At 37.8% G+C, this 20,990-nt stretch overlaps 1 protein-coding gene across 10 annotated transcripts in view; it reads right to left on the reverse strand.

Annotated features, from left to right (window-relative positions):
• Window positions 1-20,990, reverse strand: part of anks1b (ankyrin repeat and sterile alpha motif domain containing 1B) — a 176,866-nt gene that overhangs the window by 112,946 nt on the left and 42,930 nt on the right. For 9 of the 10 annotated variants that reach the window (XM_056237370.1, XM_056237366.1, XM_056237368.1 and 6 more), the window contains exons 2-7: window positions 15,324-15,404; window positions 14,130-14,286; window positions 7,526-7,822; window positions 3,786-3,861; window positions 2,887-2,988; window positions 1,667-1,795 (exon numbers count right to left, since the gene is read on the reverse strand). In XM_056237370.1, the coding sequence (XP_056093345.1) occupies window positions 1,667-1,795; window positions 2,887-2,988; window positions 3,786-3,861; window positions 7,526-7,822; window positions 14,130-14,286; window positions 15,324-15,404 (842 nt within the window). Of the gene's footprint in view, window positions 1-1,666; window positions 1,796-2,886; window positions 2,989-3,785; window positions 3,862-5,596; window positions 5,723-7,525; window positions 7,823-14,129; window positions 14,287-15,323; window positions 15,405-20,990 lie in introns of those variants that run through there. The other variant, XM_056237371.1, reaches the window with a different exon arrangement.

Genomic DNA, 20,990 nt, shown 5'->3' on the forward strand with positions numbered 1-20,990 from the left:
ATATATAAATATAATTTTACTTTATTTCATATATATAGGGCTGTCAAACGATTATTCGCATCCAAAATAAAAGTTTGTGTTTACAGTACATAATATATGTGTGTGTACTGTGTATAATTATTTAGTATATAAATGCACACATATATATATTTAAGAAAAATATGTTATTTATATATAAAATGTTTATATTTATATAAAATATACATTATATATAGGCTACATTCAGTCTATACACAGTATATACACGCAAATATTTCTTAAATACACATGCATGTGTGGGTATTTATGTATTAAAAATAATTATACACAGTACACACACATATATTATGTAAACACAAACTTTTATTTTGGATGCGATTAATCGCGATTAATCGTTTGACAGCCCTAAATATTATTTTACTTTCTACTAATATATCATTTTATTTATTACTATTAATTACAAATAGCTGTGTGCAATAGTGCAAACACTTCAGCAATAAAAAGTACAGTAGTAACACTTTACAATGAGGTTAATTCATTAAACATTAGTTAATGTATTAACTAACACAAGCTAACCATGAGCAATACATCTGTTACTGTTTTTGTTAATCTTTGTTAACGTTAATAATAAAAAATACAGCTGTTCATTGTTTGTTTATGTTAGTTCACAGTGCATTAACTAATGCTAACAAGATTTTAATAAAGTATTAGTAAATGTTGAAATTAACATTAACAAAGATTAACAAATGCTGTATAAGTCCAGTTCATTATTAGTTAATGTTAACTAATGTAGTTAACTATTGTTAACTAATGAACCTTGTTGTAAAATGTTACCAGTAGAGTTTTGTCACGTCAAATTAGCACAATATAATAAAATTAATTTTAAATTGTGTGCATTTATGGAGTGTATCATGCTACCAAAAGCACATCAAATTTCTCTGTAAGGGCTTTTAAATAAATGTTTACTTACAGAGCATTCATAGCGAGAGCCGACCTATTTATTTTTGTCTTTATTTATTTGTCTTGTCTGTTTTTCAATATTTAATCTGGGACAAGTGCTTGTTTTCTGGCACCGACTCAGTGTGCTGATGTGTGCTAACAGTAATTTTGTGGTTGGCAGACTCTCGGATTTACCTGTTGTTATCCTTACCAAAATGCTACTCCAGCTGGAATGAAAGACGCACATCCAGCAGTAATTTAGAGCACAAAGGGAACGAGTAAGACTGCGCTGCAACAACTGACCACAAGGGGCGCTGCTGACTGTACTTTCTTCATAATGAACATCCACTACTCAAAACATATACTCATTTATGTCACTATTTGTGTTCCTGTTATGAAAATACTAAGCAAAATAAGATTATTCTTAATTAAAAACGATGTTTAAGTGATTTAGGCGTTCAAACATAGGATTAAACAGTAAAATATTTGCTAGGAAAAAAACAACAACGCAGCAGACAATGTGCTGTAATACGATCCCTTGACCACTGGGTGTCGCACTCCACACTAAAATGCATGAAAGTGACAGCAGTCATGATGAGCGGTAAGCACTTGGATGAGTCATGAATTTTTAATTTAAGTGTTAAAATAGTGTATTTAGCTGTGTTATTAAATGTAATTATTGTATGATGGTTTTGATTGAATGTATTAAGAACATTGCAGTTTTCACTGATCTGACAATCACACATACTTTTATGCCGCAGAGACGGGGAGGGCACAGGTGAGGGTATTGATGTGCGTGGCGTTGGTATTGGTATTGGGCGCTGCCGTGCTAAATCTTCATGGAAATTCCCTCTGTCACAATCTGACATCATATAATCTAGAGAGACAGAGATAAATTAATTTATAGTGAACAGAAAAACAACCACAAAAGTACATTGACGTACCAGTTTGCTCAGTTTTAGGACAGCAAGGGGTACAAGATGAGGGGTTGAAATGTCAAAACAAGCAAAACCGAAATCATTCTCTTGTTCTTTGGAGAGAAATAAAACACCTTAGGTTGATGAAAAGAAACCAAAATGTGCTGCTGAAATTGCAGCTCTAAACAACTATAGGCTGCACAAGCCACACGATAAGCATGAAAACAACAATAGTTTCAGACTCCTGTCAAAGACTGTAGATTATAAAACCACAGCAAGCAAGCGTGAGTTTGAGATTCCTTCACTCTGGGGATTCGGGTTAATTGACCACACAGAGACAGGGAGGAGAACTTTAATGTTGCCTCTGTCCTATAGGGCGAAGGGTGATTTAGACTTCGCATGTGTCCAAAGATGACATTTTCGAGCAGTAACAGTCTCACAGTTTCACAACCCTCAGAAATGTATAACGCTGGGAATAAAGTGGATGGAAACAACAAGAGAGCTAAAATGAATTTAATTTCAAAACCAGATAACCACATCTTATTATTTTACGGGGGTGTTTTTTTGAAAGCAGAGATGGAACATTAGGTTCAAACACCCAACGTCTGTTGTGCTGTATGATTAACTGCTGGAAAGAATGAGTTTAGTTGGATCAGTATATGAAGGAAGATGGAATCAGACTTCAGAATCATCTAATATATTATAATACTGAAAATGGCCTAAAGTAGTAATAATATGTGTATAACAAAGTAATAAACATGTAATAACTCCAAGATCTCAAACATACCTCAACAAAAGTATTGTTGGTATTTGTGGTTGGTTTTTTGGCATAAAATATTTCAAGGAACAAGAATTTTTCACACGCACTAAACAACCATTGTTCTCAATCTAACACAAACTTCCTGAAACGAACTTTATCAATCTGCAAGCATCCGCCTTCTGATCTCCACCAGGAACACGCTCCCTCATCAGCTTGTGCACGTGTGTGTGAGTGTGCTTATGTGTTTAAGGGCTTTTTTTGCTTTAAAAAAAAGTCTGGCAAATGCTTTACCTTGTATGAGAGAAGCAATTTGTTGTGATTTCTGAGACGGATGTTCTCTCAGTACGTCTAGAGCAGTTCTTCCCTGACAATCTCTGATGTTGGCATCAATCCCTGAGAAAAAAAATTTAAAAGAAGAAGAAAAAAGGTTAATTTTGTATTTGATTTTTAGTTTCTTTAATTTTTCCTAATTTGTATCCTTTTTTCCGTTAATTTGTTTATTTTAAAAAACTCGTTTTAGTGTATTACTTTATTTAGTTTATATTTTAATGTTTTTTTATTATTATTCCTGATAAAGCAACACTACAAAACTGTTCCATCTGCCTATAATGGCACGACACTTAATTAGAAAATCCAACAAGTGAACTGTGGTTAGCTGTTTTATATGTCAATTAGATGGCTGCGTCTTGTTTAATTAAGAGGTGCTTTTAGACAGAACACAGTGAACATGATCCAAAGTGAAGCTTGGGATATTCATTTAAATATGAAAATTATTTTTTTATTGAGAATTCATTTGAATTTTTTGCACATTTAAAGTTTCAGTTTAGTTTTTATTTTAACAAAAATATTCATATAAATTAGATATAATTTAATATTTTTAATATTTTTTTATTTTTAATGGAAATGATACAATAAAAAAATCGGGACTTCTTCCCATAAACCCATAAAAAATTAAATTAAATTAAATTTTCCTAAAATAAAACTTTCCATAACAATAAAACTACGACAGAGTGATTACACCTCCCTTTCCTTATACAACAACAAGTTCCGCAATCTCCAGTTCCTGTTCCACAGCTGGCGCATTGACAGGGAAGCTGTTAGGTCACAGGTCACACAAGTAGTTTAAACAAACCATGGCCGTGCAACATCCCCATCCCAACCCCACACACATACACTTCCCCAAGACATACCTGAGTCAAGCAGTAGCTGAACTACATCCATCTTTCCGAAGAGAGCGGCTTCGTGGAGAGCGCTTCCTTTCTCTGTCTAGAGAGAGAAAGATTTGAAGTCATTATTTTAAGCCTAAATGCCTCGCATAAAGAAGTAAATGGCAGTAATACACTACGGCGTCATTACTACTTGCAGTCTATCAGCCGTCTACTGGGGCGACTGGCAGGGTATTTTTTATCACGCTCACAGTGAAGTACTTAACTACACCCAATTTAGCTCCGGAAACATTTATTCAGTGTACTACAATTAACTACAATGGCGCTGTGAATTTATGAGGCTGACTGACGGGAGCTTGAGAGGGAAAGGAACGGGCAAATTAGACCGAACGGCAGTCGAGACAGATTACGAGAGCTTCTTGCACTGGTGAGTGTGGTCATTTTAATAGGCCACCGGGAGACCGAACACAATACCACATCAAATTGGCCCTCTCCGGCCTTCATTAGTACAGAGGCATCTGTACAACTCAAGTGCTTGCTCTTCTCCCTGTATTCCCTCAATGGATGTGATGATGCAATACACATTAAACAAGAACTACAGGGACTCACTGTAAATAATCATGCATCTCAAATTGCTGAAAAAACAGCACTGACCTTCTGCAAGGCAGTCTGGGAGAGCCAAAACTACCTCTGTGCAAAATTTTGAGACAGTTTTAGGCACTGTTTTTGTCTAGCAATAGAATTAATGGCATTAATATCTTTTTTGCTTAATAGTCCTGATAGATCATGTTACGTTTAAGTCTTTGTAACATTACCAACAGGGCATTTAAAAAAAAAAATCACATACATGTCTGATGAACGTCTTTGGCAGCTGTATAGTTTCTATGTTTGGCAGGTAGGAATGCTCAAAATCTGATTTGAAGGTGTAAAGTCAATTTTCTGGGTCAATTTTAAATCAAGTGAGAGCCCTGCAAGTTTATGAACTGGAACCACTTTTGGGATGGTCTCATTGGTCAACAGATGTCTACATCAGAGTCTTGCAGCAGAAAAAAAGAATAGAAATTTTTCGCTTTCATACCCATTTCAATTTTATATATATAGGATCTAGGGATGTATCATCCCCATTTAAATCAATTGAGTATTGTTTTCTGATATGCACCATAAGGGACGTTCACATACAGTAGAATATGTTATTACATTACACTGCACTCTTCGCCATTGTTTTTCACTCGCGTTTTGTGTCTTTTGCAGCTTCTAAAAATGTGTCACTCAAGTTAAAAAAAGTTCAACTTTTAAAAAAGGCATCTTGAGACATTGTGTTTTTTCTATTCCAACACCCTGTGTCTTGTGTTTTTAAATGCAAAAACACGTTCTGTGTGAACGGAAGAAGCTTGTGTCTCAAGACCCCGAGTTCTGTTCCATTCAGTCGGGCCGGTCGTACTGTTCTTGATCACGAGAACGCATCCTGTGAACGCCCACGAGTCTGCTGAAAGTTCTTAGAGAGAAGTTGAAAATGAGGCAAACACACACATGAGGTTACATAAAAAGAAGACTATAAATGTAGTGCTGGTACACTGTTGGAAGAATGTGGAAAAATGTTGTACCTTTAGGAACCCTAAATATAGCCCTCGGGTACTAATATGCATTCTTTAGATGTAGATAAGGCACAAAAGTGTGTGTTTGAGGGTACTGCGCCAGTGGCAATTTAATGGTACACATTTTTGGACAGCGTACTATCAAGCTTAAACCCAGTAAATCTGAGGATACAAACGTAAAGCTTACATAAAGTTTCGCCTTTAAAACATACAGAGCTCACATCCACTGTGATTACTTACTCAGAGAAAACCCACAAACTAGTCGCAGATAAGACATTCATCCTTGAACCTGAGGTTAAAGTCCAGTCCAGATCACTGAATGGTCCAGAACGACTAAAATGTTGTGAATGAGGCTTAATCCTGAATGAGCATGGTAAATACTGCAGAGCGCACTGTTCTCCTGAAAGTTTAAACTCAGAAATCTGTGCAGTTCGGGATGAGCAGCGAGTGCACCCACAACGGGACGGGAAGTGGGACCCCCTCCTCTGAATGAGGACCACTTCCTGTCCTGTTTCCCATGGCGATTAGCTATTGATGTCACCAGGAGGAGGAAATCGATTCACTCTCACTGTGCTTCCAGGAATTGAGAAGAAGCGGTGAGCAGATTGCCTTCATCTCTCTTCCTCACTGTTCTCCTTCAGCTGAATGTTTTTGCAAGTTACGCACTTACATAGTGTCTTTCTCAGAGGAGGAAAGAAGATGGAAGACTAGAGAGATACGCATCATAAAAGATTAACTCATTCACTCCTGTGATCCAACATTTCGTGTTAACCTGGGAATAAATTTTGTTATATTTTTGTTGTGTTTTTTTCATCTACGACATTTCAGTGTATCATAAATGCGTATTAAACATCAGTTCTCATTCACAGTGGACAGTCAAATTGTAACATGTCTGGTTAGCACTCTTTGTTGCACTTTACAGGGTTAAAATATGAATGTTCAAATAATACTGTATCTTTCATTGAGACAGGAGACAGAGAGGGACAGAGGAAGGGGAATCCATGCTTTCTGAGATCAAAGCTTCCTCTGATCATCCTCTCTCACACACACAACACAGAACCATTCAAACACAGACAATTCAGCAGCTTTCCGTCACACACACACACACACACAATGCCTAAAAAGACAGTTTCCATACAAACAGCTTTACAGCCTGATAAATAAGACAAGCCCATCCAAGAACACACACACCGGCATTATTACATCACAAACATGCACAAAATAGTAGTTTGACAACCACATATCTAACAAGAACGCAGACAAAAACCTTATATTAATGAGAACCTTTCATACACAGAATTATTTTTTCATACTAACAAATGATACATTTACTATTCTCTGTCTAATCCTAAATTGTTTTCAAAGGAATTCATCCTAAGGAATTTATTTTTCCTTTTACAATTGTTTTTACAATTGAGGGCATTCCCAGATGTCCTCAAATGTTCCCAAAGGGAAGGTTTGTACGATTTAGGTCACTTCTTGGTACAAAATGTGTCCCTAAAGTATAACATAAGTAAACACACACCAGGGAAGCCTGAGGAAACCCTGGATTGAGAACAGAGTGTTCCTCTACTGCGTTTCACTTACTCTCACAGCTAGATGAATTATTCATCCATTTGAGCCCTTAAACCATTCACACACTCTCTCTCTCACAAATAAGCATGCCAAATACAAAGTTCTGTTATAAAACTCTAGATGGCGCAGGCTCATAAGTCCTTAACCCAATCTAATTGCAGTTACATCATTCTCTATAGGGCACAGTTGATTGGTAGCCAATGAGCTCGCTGCTCAACATTTCAATTCTTGCCTATTCTTTGATGTAGCAGTTTGCAGTGTGCTTTCAGAAACCCTTCACCTCCCCCAGCTCCACCTATATAGATCTGCTACAATGGTAATTCATGTATGCTATTTTGTACAGCAGCAGCATTTCTTGCTTGCTCATAGCAACATGTGATGTGTATTGGCAGTAGCAAGTTCTGTCCTCGCTCTGCAGCAATAACAGGAGCAGCGTAGCAGATCTATTCCGCCAACACCAAACACATTAACATTGTCATACTTATTCCCATGCCAAACTCCGAGAGTTGTCATGACAGAACTGAGAGCTGGAGCAAAAAAGTGTGTGTAACATATGAGTTCAAGAGGAAGAGGATATCCTGTTTACGCACTGACCTGTGTGTTAACGTCCATGTCGGCCTCCAGCAACACTCGAACGGTAGTGTAATGGCCATTCCGTGCGGCCAGGTGAAGAGGCGTGTGTTTGCGTGTATTGCAGCTCATGAGGTTGGGGTGGGCGGTCAGTAGCATGCAAACCACCTGCAGGCGGCCGTACATGGCAGCCAGGTCCAGCGGTGTTTCCCCGCGGCTGTTCCTCATGCTGGGGTCCGTCAGCTCCTGCAGCAAAACACGGACCACCTCAGAGTGACCGTACTGAGCTGCGCAGTGCAGAGCCGTCTCCTTCTCAAGGTTCTACATCAGAGAGAAAGAGAGAGACAAGGAGAGACAGACAGGATGTAATAAACTCATTATGAAGCATCCATTATCCAAACATGAGCTGTCATTTAACCGTGACAACTCACTGTCAATCACTCGCTGCCCTAAATATCTCCCATAATGCAATGCAACTGCCTGCAGGCTATTGTCAGGGTTTTTTTTTACACATAAGACGATACACAGCAGCAAAGATGCACATCCTGATCGAATTATCCCTCTATCACATGAATGCTAGTTAAAACTGATACAGACAAATTACTTGAAAGTGAAACATCTGAATGCATTAGCTGTCATGTTGCCATCATATAATGATGAAATGATAGATCTAATGGCAGTGTTGAGTGGGTGCTAGGTGTTTTTAGTGACACAAGTCAAATATACACTCACCTAAAGGATTATTAGGAACACCATACTAATACTGTGTTTGACCCCCTTTCGCCTTCAGAACTGCCTTAATTCTACGTGGCATTGATTCAACAAGGTGCTGAAAGCATTCTTTAGAAATGTTGGCCCATATTGATAGGATAGCATCTTGCAGTTGATGGAGATTTGTGGGATGCACATCCAGGGCACGAAGCTCCCGTTCCACTACATCCCAAAGATGCTCTATTGGGTTGAGATCTCGTCACTGTGGGGGCCATTGATTTTAGTACAGTGAACTCATTGTCATGTTCAAGAAACCAATTTGAAATGATTCGAGCTTTGTGACATGGTGCATTATCCTGCTGGAAGTAGCCATCAGAGGATGGGTACATGGTGGCCATAAAGGGATGGACATCGTCAGAAACAATGCTCAGGTAGGCCGTGGCATTTAAACGAGGCCCAATTGGCACTAAGGGGCCGGGCCTAAAGTGTGCCAAGAAAACATCCCCCACACCATTACACCACCACCACCAGCCTGCACAGTGGTAACAAGGCATGATGGATCCATGTTCTCATTCTGTTTACGCCAAATTCTGACTCTACCATCTGAATGTCTCAACAGAAATCGAGACTCATCAGACCAGGCAACATTTTTCCAGTCTTCAACTGTCCAATTTTGGTGAGCTCTTGCTAATTGTAGCCTCTTTTTCCTATTTGTAGTGGAGATGAGTGGTACCCGGTGGGGTCTTCTGCTGTTGTAGCCCATCCGCCTCAAGGTTGTGCATGTTGTGGCTTCACAAATGCTTTGCTGCATACCTCGGCTGTAACGAGTGGTTATTTCAGTCAAAGTTGCTCTTCTATCAGTTTGAATCAGTCGGCCCATTCTCCTCTGACCTCTAGCATCAACAAGGCATTTTCGCCCACAGGACTGCCGCATACTGGATGTTTTTCCCTTTTCACACCATTCTTTGTAAACCCTAGAAATGGTTGTGCGTGAAAATCCCAGTAACTGAGCAGATTGTGAAATACTCAGACCGGCCCGTCTGGCACCAACAATCACGCCACGCTCAAAATTGCTTAAATCACCTTTCTTTCCCATTCTGACATTCAGTTTGGAGTTCAGGAGATTGTCTTGACCAGGACCACACCCCTAAATGCATTGAAGCAACTGCCATGTGATTGGTTGATTAGATAATTGCATTAATGAGAAATTGTCCCCTTTATTATAATTCTATCTATTTTCATTGACTGATCGCTTAGAAATGTAACAGCACAACTCTCCTCCATGTGCGCAAATACGTAGTGTGGGACGAATTAGAGGTTTGTTCAAATCTGTAAACCTACAAGTGTACTGAGAATATCTTCCAATAATGAAACTGGAACTGTGCACTGACGAACAGGCCATAACCCTATTGTAACATAACAGCACCCTCTACTGCCACTACTGCACACCACACTTGTTCTCTTGACTATATGTGTGTGTTTGTGTTTATGTGTTTAAAGGGGTGTTCCAACAAACTCAGGCGAGTGAGAAATGAGCGGTTATGTCTGTAGCATCAAGACAGAAGGAGCATTCTTGCAGGTCTGGCAATAAACAAGCGAGCTGCAGCGAGAGAGAGCGGCCGCTTTAACTGCAATGACTTATTTCAAGCAAATGGGTTCCTTAATTAGCCAGACATGATTGAAAATGATGATAAGAGACTCCCAGTCCCTGAAGCACCACAAAGAAACAGACCTGATACTGGAGACAGATTTCTCTCACTCTCTCTATCGCTCACTCATATTCTCTGTCCTGCCTTTCTTCCTTTAATCTCCCTTTTTTGGCCTTGAACACCAAACACACACGGTAATTTCCTGCATCTATAAGCTCAGCCCCGATTGTGCATCTGTATGTCGGCCAGACAGCGCAATATCCAGAGAGACAGCGGATCGCTTTCCCACTCCATACTGTTCACACCCTATTGGTTAATTTCCAAGATGGGCTGACATGATAAAACAACAGAAGAACAGGCAATCACATTCAATAAATGAAATGACACATAATAGTGACGGTGTATCTAGAGCAATCAGCACTTTAGACGACACAAAACACATAATTAAAAGTATAAAATAGACGAACAGGCTCAACAAAAGTGCTTTGTTCACAGATGAGGACCCTGTGAGTCTCGTCTCTTAGCGGAGCACTAAAGCAGATGTACAGACAGACAGTACAGCCCACGGGAGGATAGAGGAGGTGTGGATTAGCGCATTAGTCTCAGCTATCCTGTACTATCCAGTGCAGTTTAATGCGGATTTGTTTCTTGAGCCAATATTATAGAATTAAAGGAATATATCCAGGTTCAATACAAGTTAAGCTCAATAGACAGCATTTAATGTTGATTGCCACAAATAAAAATAAATTAAAAATAAAATAAAATGTACTTCGATAATTAAAGGTACTTACAATGGAAGTAAATGGGGAAACATTTTGGAGGATTTAAAAGCAGAAATGTAAAATGTATAATTTTATAAAAGCACTTTGATCCTTCTGTTATAATATGTACTATGAAGGTGTTTAAATAATCATTTTACAGACATTTTAGGGTTTTAGGGTATATAGCATCACTCCCATTTAAGTGTCTCACTGTAACCCAGATTTTTGCTTCTTTATAAGAAAATGAGAGACAAGTGGAAATTACTTTTTGTCCCGGAATATTCCTTTATATAAGCCACCATGCCATTTCATACACAGGAAGCTGGGTCTAGAAGTGACCATCGAACTATAAGACACATGCTTCAACTTATTCTCTAACATACTGTACGCTTGTTTGGCTAAGGCAGGAAGCATAGGTGCCAGGGATGGCCGAGCACCCATGGAAAAACACAAGATGTTCTCCGTTAATTTTAAACAATCAAAAAATCGATTGAGATTCGAGAACCTCTCTGTGCTACTTGACCAATAAGGTGGATCTTAATCCGGAACTGTGAACTGTGAGAAGAAATTGGTGAGAGTGTTAACACGAGGGATCTGACACCGGACTCACAAACACATCTGGCATACGCTGGCTGTGTGTGTGTGTGTGTGTGAGAGAGAAATAGAGGAATTCAGAGGGCCGTCTCTTGTGGGCTCAGCGAATCTGGAGTCAGAGAAAATGGTGTAACCTTTCGTCCTCCCAGCCAGAAAACAAAACATTCCTGAGTAACGCACAAAACTATCCATTTTCTCACACACACACACACACACACACACACACACACACACACACACACACACACACACACACACACACACACTCTCTCTCTCACTCAAACACATAAAGACTTCATCCACTAAGCATCTATGGCCATATGTTCAAAAACACATCTTAGCTATTGAAATACATCTATTGTTTTTAAATATATTACACTACTGTTCAAACTTTTAGGATTGTTAAGATTTTTAAAGAATACTTTTATTCAGCAGGGACACATTAAATTGATCAAATGTGACAGAAAATACATTCATAATGTTACAAAAGTTCTCTATTCCAATTTCCAAGTAAATACTGTATTGCAGCATATTAGAATGATTTCTAAAGGATCAGGTGATTGAAGACCGAAGTAATAATGCTAAAAAAAAATCAGCTTTGCCATCACAGGAATAAAATACATTTAAAAAAAAAAATTCAAATAGTAAACGGTTCTTTTAAATTGGAATGATATTTCACAAAATTACTGTTTTTACTGCATGTTTTTTTGAGCAAATAAATGCAGCCTAGGTGAGCATAAGAGACTTCTTTCAGAAACATTAAAAAATAGTAGACCTCAAACTTTTGAATGGTAGTGTTTTTTTATATTATATCATATCAGCTTTAATAGAAAATTAATCTAAATGCTACAGAATAGCCATATCCTGATTTAATTTGACTCCTTTTTCCCAAAGGAAGGTTTCATCAGAATTAGCTCACCACTGCGGACAGATTTGTCCCCCAATGTATAAGTAAACACAAAATCATTTAATTGAAGCACTTTCTGCCTCTGTAATCGGTCGATAAATCAGGCATCAATCCACAAATGGACACACCAATAGCCTCTTTATATGTATTTAAAACAAAACTTGCTCTAGTGCACTAACATGAATGTACCGTTTGTGCTCTAAGAGAGAAAGTAATACAGGTTTAGAAAGACGTGAGGATGAGTAAATGATGACAGAACTTTCCTTTTCAGGTGTACTATCCTTTCCAGAACCTGCTCACTTAGCTGAATGTTATCAGTACTCTTCAAGTAAATTAGCACAGACTTTCCTTAATATAAAGTCTTATGCTATAAAATGGGCCTGTCACAGGCTGTCATGTTCTTTTCTGTAATGATGGAGATCGCTGGGTGACAAATCACCTGCAGGTACGTTTGAAGCGGATCTTCAATATGTACATGGCAGAGATGCGTTGAGTGTTTAGATTGATTTTTATGTCCTTCCAGATAGAAGAATGATAAATGGAAACTCTCCCCTTTTATTGCATTTACAAATCTGGACAACACACACAGGCTCAAATGAATATTTATATGGACATCGCAATCTTTAAATAGGCACTTAGAACAGCACACAATTTCAAAAAACTTTTTGATATTCCCGGAGTGTTTATAGCCATTGTGTTTGTTTGTGTCAGCATAAAAAAACTATAAAACACTTAGCTTAAAGAGATGGGGCTATAAACAGCCTCTAATTAGCAGTGCTGAAATAATAGCATATACCCTCTGACACCAAATATATGAGTATTATATTCGGATATGAGTAATGCCCAAGTCATAAAGAGCTCAGCATCCCACGCTGCAGTGTAATATATGCCATAATGTCCGTGCCACCGGCTGTGTGTGTATCACCACTTTTGCTTTGCTTATTGTTCCTAAGGTGCTGCACATACATTTAGAGAGAAGGATGTAAAAATGGAGTGAAAGCAACATTTTTAACAGAGTGAAAGGTCACAGCTGTTTGTTATCAACCACCAGCCATCAGTCAGGGTTGTGCAGCACTAATTGAGTTGAGAAAGCTTCCTGAATTTGAGTTGAATTAATTTTAAGCCAATTCAAAACAACGTCCTTTTATGAATTAAAAACGAAGGCCCTAATCATTTTTAACAGACTACTGACATTGTAAATGATTGCCGTACACCGTCTTTGTCTCTCCGAAACGCACTCATGCCGGCGGTGAAGGTCTATCCATCAAGCTGATGGTTTAGTGGCTGAAGATTGGAGGTAATTGTTTCTCAGGCTAGTGTGGTCATTAAGAGTGAGGTAGACAGCAGGAGAGAAAGCTGCACTCTTCCTTGCACCGAGACAGCATTTTAACTGCAGGTAAATACAGGCTTTTCACAGAGCTGCCTTGATTCTGCTCAACAAACCCTCCATCAGCCCATCAACACGCTGAGATGCGAGGAACAGGTCTAAAACTGTCAAAAAAAAACCTGTTAAGAGTGTGTATGTGTGCATGATTGAGTACACGGGGACTGTGTGCTCAAAACAAGTGTTTTAAGTGTTTGTACATTTGTACTAGACTATGGTAGAGTGCTCAATAGCACTCATTACTAGTGCTTGTTATTGCTGTTTGGATTTGAACAAACCCCTAAGTATTAAAGTGCAGCTCATCACCCATTATTTTGGACAATGGATGGTACCTCAAACTGTGGCAGCATGTTGAGGAAAGGTATGCTATTTCTTTTCCGACGTACTATTTTCATCTGCCACATGATGAAATGTGTCAAGTCACCTTTTTCTATAGTGCTTTATACAATACAGACTGTTTCATAGCAGCTTTACAAGAGGAAAAAATGTTAAAAGAGGAAATAATGATTCAGTGATGCAAACAATTCAATTTCTCCTGTAAGTAAAGCAGCTCTAAAAAGACAATAGTGACTGACTGAGCGCTAAGCTTACAAAGACTAAATTTGCTGTAAGGGTACAGTACCTGTTCATTAACCCTGCTGTGGGACGGCCCGTGGTGGATCAGTATCTGGACTATGTCCACGTCACCTCTCCATGCGGCCAGATGCAGGGGAAAACAGCCCTTACTGTCAGCCACATTAGTAGTGGCTTCAAACTGCAACAACTTCAACACCACGTCCCTGAGAGAAAGACAAATAAGAAAGATTTCACGTTTTTGTAATTGTGTGGGCAATTTTCATTCTTAAATAAAGAAAATCCCATAAATCTTCTGTGGTACTATTTAACTTCGCAGGCACATTATGAAGGGGGTAATTGTGCTCTAATCCTAACAACACATAATTCATGTTATGCAAAATCTGGCCTCATTCTAACAGCAAGCATTTAAACCAGCCAAAAACCTTAAACCAATCAAATTTCATCCCTGCTTTATAAAATCAGCCTAATCTGACACCGCCCCGTCCCATAAACCCCTCACTAATCAAATAAAACTCTAACCACCCTAATATAGCTGTCCTTAGATTCACAAACCCTGCCCTAATTGAACCTCACCCCCATTTCATAAACCCCGCCCTAATCTGACATCACACTCTTCTAATCCTGATGTATATGAGCTGGATTACACCTCTGAAATCTCAAGTAATCCCGACGTCTAGCGGTTTCCCTTTTTAAATCCATAACACCATGTTGGGAGGGAGTGATTGTCTGAGATGTTCTGGAGTGAATGTGTGCAAAGCTTCCCAGCAAGCAATTGGGGTTTAAAAGACGTCTAATAGCCGTCCAAACAAAGCCCTGACGCCTTGGCTAAAACAAGGCCAAATTTGAGCTGTCAATGAAAATGTAATAGACATCTAAACATAGCCCAAGAATAGACGCACCGGCTATGCATAGAACATGTCAAAGAAATGAAACCAAACACCTTATAATGACTGTTGACTTTGCTTACATGGTGGAATATCATACATAACATCTCACAAGGTATTTTGGCAAAAACGACATGTAACCTAATTCAAGGTTAATTTGGCTAGAAGTGGGTTCCTCATAGCCAGACTATATTGGGTCTATAGTTAACCTAGATGGTGAAATGACGGATAGTGCTTGCTGGGTTGTTATGTGTGAGCGTTCATTCATTTGATTGAGCATTAACTGATTTACACCTTGATTCAGCTGTTCACTTTTCAAGAACCTGTAAATGAATGAGAGAATATGAGTGTGTCACCTGTGTCCGTTTAGAGATGCGTGGTGCAGAGGTGTGTATCCTGAGCCGTCTGCACAGTTCACATTGAGGCCTCTCCACATGCTGCAGAGGAGAAGAGATATTTCTCAGTACAGATCAGTAATCACAAAAAAGACATCAGTACAAAACTACTACACCTACAACAAGCATATTTTTCATGAGTTATTTCTTTAAAAAGCTGATCTGAGAGCTGATACAGCAGAGATTGTGTATACTACACTCATGCCAAGATTGCTATGAGACTCTCCCGTTTCTCACGATCTCCAGAGGACCTTAAATGCTGCTTAGAGCACACACACACATGTGTTTACCTCAATATCTAAATGGGGAAATAAAACTGAACAAGGGTTTTCACACTTTTTCTTGTTTAAGAAGAGGAACCACTTTCTAAATAAAAAGGCTTTTTTTAAATAATTTTTATTCCTATTATTATATAAACATATTTAATACCTTAAGTTAACACATTAAGTATGATAGCCCTAAAAAATTTGTATTATTTATAAATTATTGTATTATATTATTTATAGTATGTCCTCAAGAGAGGTTTTTGTCAGATTTAGCTACATTTTTAATTTTGAAATCTTGCAAATACATCAATTATTGGATCAATTCTATAATTGGAATATGAATGTCAATGAAAAAATTCATTGGATAATGAATGATGTTTTTTTCTGCCATCACTATGTACAGGTGAAACTAAAAAAAAATTGAATATCGTGCAAAAGTTCATTTATTTCAGTAATTCAACTTAAAAGGTGAAACTAATATATTATGTAGACTCATTACATGCAAAGTGAGATATTTCAAGCCTTTAGTTGTTATAATTTTGATGATTATGGCTTACAGATATGAAAACCTTTTCACAATATTCTAATTTTGACTTTAGGGTTTTCATAAGCTGAAGCCATAATCATCAAAATTATAACAACTAAAGGCTTGAAATATCTCACTTTGCATGTAATGAGTCTACATAATATATTAGTTTCACCTTTTAAGTTGAATTACTGAAATAAATGAACTTTTGCACGATATTCAATTTTTTTTTAGTTTCACCTGTACATAGTGATGGCAGAAAAAAACATCATTCATTATCCAATGAATTTTTTCATTGACATTCATATTCCAATTATAGAATAAACAGAAAGCTCATTGTGTTCACGCTCTGAGACTTTTGTCATGAGAGATTGTGGTATAAATATTGCTGATTTATTGTTTAATCGAGGCTACTGCAAGTAATACTTTCAGATACTTTCTCTCTATTTCACACACAAACACACACACACACACACACACACACGTTGGGTTTCCATGTTTAATGGGGACGTTCTAGACATAATGATTTTTATACTGTACAAACTGTATACCCCTGTATACCTAAACCTATCCATCCTATCCTATCCATTTTTACATTTTCAAAAAACATAATTTAGTATGATTTATAAGTTGTTTTCCTCATGTGGACCAAACAAGTCCAGAGAACAAGTTCATAACCATGCGGAGTCAATAGTACTGATGTCTAGACTGATAAGTAGACTCACCCTAGACAGAGATGAGGAGGACAATGAACCACGACCCATGATATGACTCACAACATGACTGACCAATCACAGGACAACAGGAAACACACTCACACACACACACACACACACACACACACACACACAGTGTCCCATGCTGCCATAAATAGACATTCCAACAGTCTGCAGAAACAACATTAGACAGAGGAGCATGAGAAAACTTCTTAAGCTAGTTCTGTGGACAACAACTGAGAGTGTGTGAGACTATGAGAGGGAACCAGAAATATCGGGACCCTTTAAAGGAGCATTTTGGGTTCAGTATAACTCAACACAACATAGAAAATCATTCTGACTCACCCCTCAATAAATTATATTTATTAATTGACAATTCAGGATGCAAATATAAAGAATTATTCATATAAATTTAAAACATTTAATTTTTCTATGAAATCTTAATGGAAGATATATATCGAACTATGTTACCTCTCTTATGCTCATCAAGGCAAAAATGCAGTGATATTGCAAAATATTATTTCAATTTAAAATAACCGTTTTATATATAAAAAAAAAATGAACATTAAAAGTGCCACATGATCCTTCAGAAAACATTTTAATATGATGGTGCATAATCAATGTTGTAAATAGTTGTGCTGCTAAATACTTTTGTGTAAACAATGATAATTTTTTTCCAGGATTATTTGATAAATATTCATTTCAAAAGAACAACATTTATTTGAAATATAAATATTTGGTAACATTATAAATGTCTTCACTGTCACTTTTAATCAATTTAAAGTGTCTTTGTATTAATAAAATAAAAGTATTAATTTATTTTCCAAATTTGTGCATGGTACTAGTGTACTTAGGTTTTGCTTTCAAAAATGTTTAATGAGGATAGTTGTATGACATTTAGTCATATTAAATATGATGACTATTATTATACTTATGACACGTATTAAATAGGACAAACATCATTTTCCCATTATACTGCAACTGTCAATTTTGTTTGCTTTTATAAAAAAAAAAGGTACATGTCAAAATATTTTCAGTGGCAATAACCCACCTTTAAAGCTGAACTTATATTGAACCCGTAACATTCCTTAAACTTCAAGCATACAAAGCACGTTCTTACACCATCAAACATCAACCTGAGAGTCTATCAATCAAACGATCGGCGAAAACCCCCTCAGAAATTCTGTTTCATTCCAAATGGCTGCTTTTACTCCACACACACATCATGCATTTTAGCATTCGTTTGCCGCTGTGAAGGACCTTTGTGCAGTACTACAGATCAAAGGAACAACAGAGAAGGTACAAATTGAGTTAAAAGCATTAGATCGAGCTCCAAAACAAGGCCGTTCCTCAACGGATTAGGCAACTATGCAGGGTATTTCCTCCACATACTGAGTATCAACTACGTCAAATGATAATTCAGCAGAGGTCACATTCTGCGGCAGTGCGACTGTGATGTGGCTGGATGAACGTCTCCTGCTGATGATTCTGGTGAGACAGAAGTATAATATTGTGACAAACAGGAATCTAAGCATCATTTCTCTCTCTTGCGCTCAGAGCGAGGGAAAGCCCTGCCTTTGCTGTGAGCGTATGACTCATCCTGTATGTGGAGAGCACCGGGGTGCTGCACTGAATACAGTATATCAGTATCACCCAACCTGACACACACACACACACACACACACAGCAGCGCAGAACTAATTGGCATAGCTGCACACTCTTGAGTGGTTGGAAGCGCATGAGGGAGGGTTATTGAAGAGGAGGATATGAATAGACGTGGAGAAGTCGACAGAGAGAGAGCTCTGACTGAGAATTGACAACTGCTCTCTAGACACACAGTCACAAAAACAAACTTAAAATATCTCACGCAGACAAACCACACTAAAAAACACTAGCATCATTTTGCACAAAAATACTTTTAATGATTTGTGTGCCTCTTACACTCACCGAGGCTGCATATACGTGATCAAAAATACAATAATATTATGAAATATAATTACAATTTAAAATAACTATTTTCTATTTTAATACATTTTAAAATGTATATTATTCCTGTGATGCAAAGCTGAATTTTACTCTAGTCTTCAGTGTTACATGATCCTTCAGAAATCATTCTAATATGCTGATTTGCTGCTCAAAAAATGTCTTATTATTATCAATGTTGAGTTGCATGTTGATTCTTTGAAGCATAAAAACAGCATTTATTTCAAATAGAAATCTTTTGTAGTATTATAAATGTCAGTCACATTTGATCAATTTAATGCATCCTTGCTGAATAAAAGTATTAGTCTTTCAAAAAAAATCGACTGTCCTCAAACTTAGTGTAGTTTTTTCTTTTTTGAAAGAAATGTGAGTGGTGCACAGACATTTCATGTGTCATAAACGGCTTGATCGTTCATTCATTCACCGTTGACTACATAGTGAATGACACACGTCATTGTTTGTAAGACGTAACAAACATGTTGAAACCTAAATGACAAAAAAAATCTAGTTGACAACCAAATCTGAACTTACAGAGAAAGGTTGTGTCCCAAATGATATGCTATACACTCTGCACTTATACTACACAGTATTCATGAATGATGTGTGAACTGTAGTAGCTTCTCAAATGGAACAAGCATTCAACGTCTTCCAGTTACACACCATTAGTATATTTAGCCCCTCTGCTATAAAGTGAAAGTTGCGACTGTTGCGTGCATGAAGTATGATGGAATGTAGATGAAGTAGATGTATGTAAAATGGGACATCCCCAGAAAATCACATCATTTGAGTTATCAGTAACTCATGACAGCGCATGACATGTTAAGATGCGGTCACATTTACCATTGATTGACGTTTGATAGTGACTTCTGTGTAATCTGTGCTTAGTTTGTTTATCATCTACACTATTGATAATAGACAATAGAACTTTTTTTGCCATAAAATGTTGTTAATGTAACCACACTATTACACAACAAAGTGTAATACTTATAAAAGTAACTGACATGTTTGCTTTAAAATGTACACACACTCTCAACATCGTCTATTGTGTTTAAAAAAACAAAACAAAGCAAAACATAAGGCTTCCTGCATCCTTATTGGTCGATAGGCCCATATTGTTTGAAGCAGCTCAATCAGATTGTGCGTCAGATTGACTGGCAGGGTCTGCCGATGCCCCTTTCCTTTCATTTCCACTGGAGGATAATTAAAACCAGACACGGGCAATCAATAACTGCAACGTACCCTGAGGGCACAGGAAATGCACTGATGTCATTGATTCTCCCATGAGCCCTCTGAGTGTTATTGGGCATGTGTGGCCTCCTTATGAGAGATCACAGACATATGAACACGCTCAACAAAGTCTGGCATGCCTCAAGATCTTTCATATCTACCTGCAGTCTGTTTCATAACAAGCAGCCATTTCTTAGTAAAATCTAATTACAGAAAATCGCTTTGATTAATGATGGGCCAATTTGTTGTTACATACATCATCAGTGTGGGAAACCTGACACGAACGCACGCACACTCGGCTAATACATCAACCCACGAGGAAAGTTTCTACGTCTGTGTGTGAATGTGCTAAACAGATTTTGCATATTATCCAGTGCTGCCAAACGATCTGAGCAGAAGCCGAATTTAGATTTTAACAAGCTGCTCTCCACGTAAGCAAAGCTTAATCGGAAAGCCCAACACAAGGGAGCAGTATGAATCCCTCAGGCCTACCACAGTCTTAATCTCTACTTGAAGGACAAACAATGACTAAATGATACACAAGCAAGCATGTAGTAAGAACAAAGTGTGCATGTGACATCTGTGCTAAAGGCCAGTTGAGTGTGGATTACCGTATATACAGTATTCTGTGGTTACTTCTACCCAGAGGTCTCGCCAGTATTTGACCACCGCTATCCCACAATGCATGCTGCCTCCCTGACCAGCCAGTCACAAATGGGCTTCAGTTTGGACCACTGTGTGTGTTTACAGTACCTCTGTACAAACCGAGCATGCTGCATTTCTGTCTAATCCCAAAAAACTCCACAAGCCACACAAAGTTGCTAATGACGCTAAGCTAACAGTGTGATACTAAGTATAAAAACACATCAACACAACTATATTTAGTTAAATAAGCAACTTTTCATTAGAA

Source organism: Rhinichthys klamathensis, unplaced genomic scaffold (genome assembly GCF_029890125.1).
Source record: "Rhinichthys klamathensis goyatoka isolate OS25496 unplaced genomic scaffold, OSU_Roscu_1.1 h1tg000485l_1, whole genome shotgun sequence".
Lineage (NCBI taxonomy): Eukaryota > Metazoa > Chordata > Actinopteri > Cypriniformes > Leuciscidae > Rhinichthys > Rhinichthys klamathensis.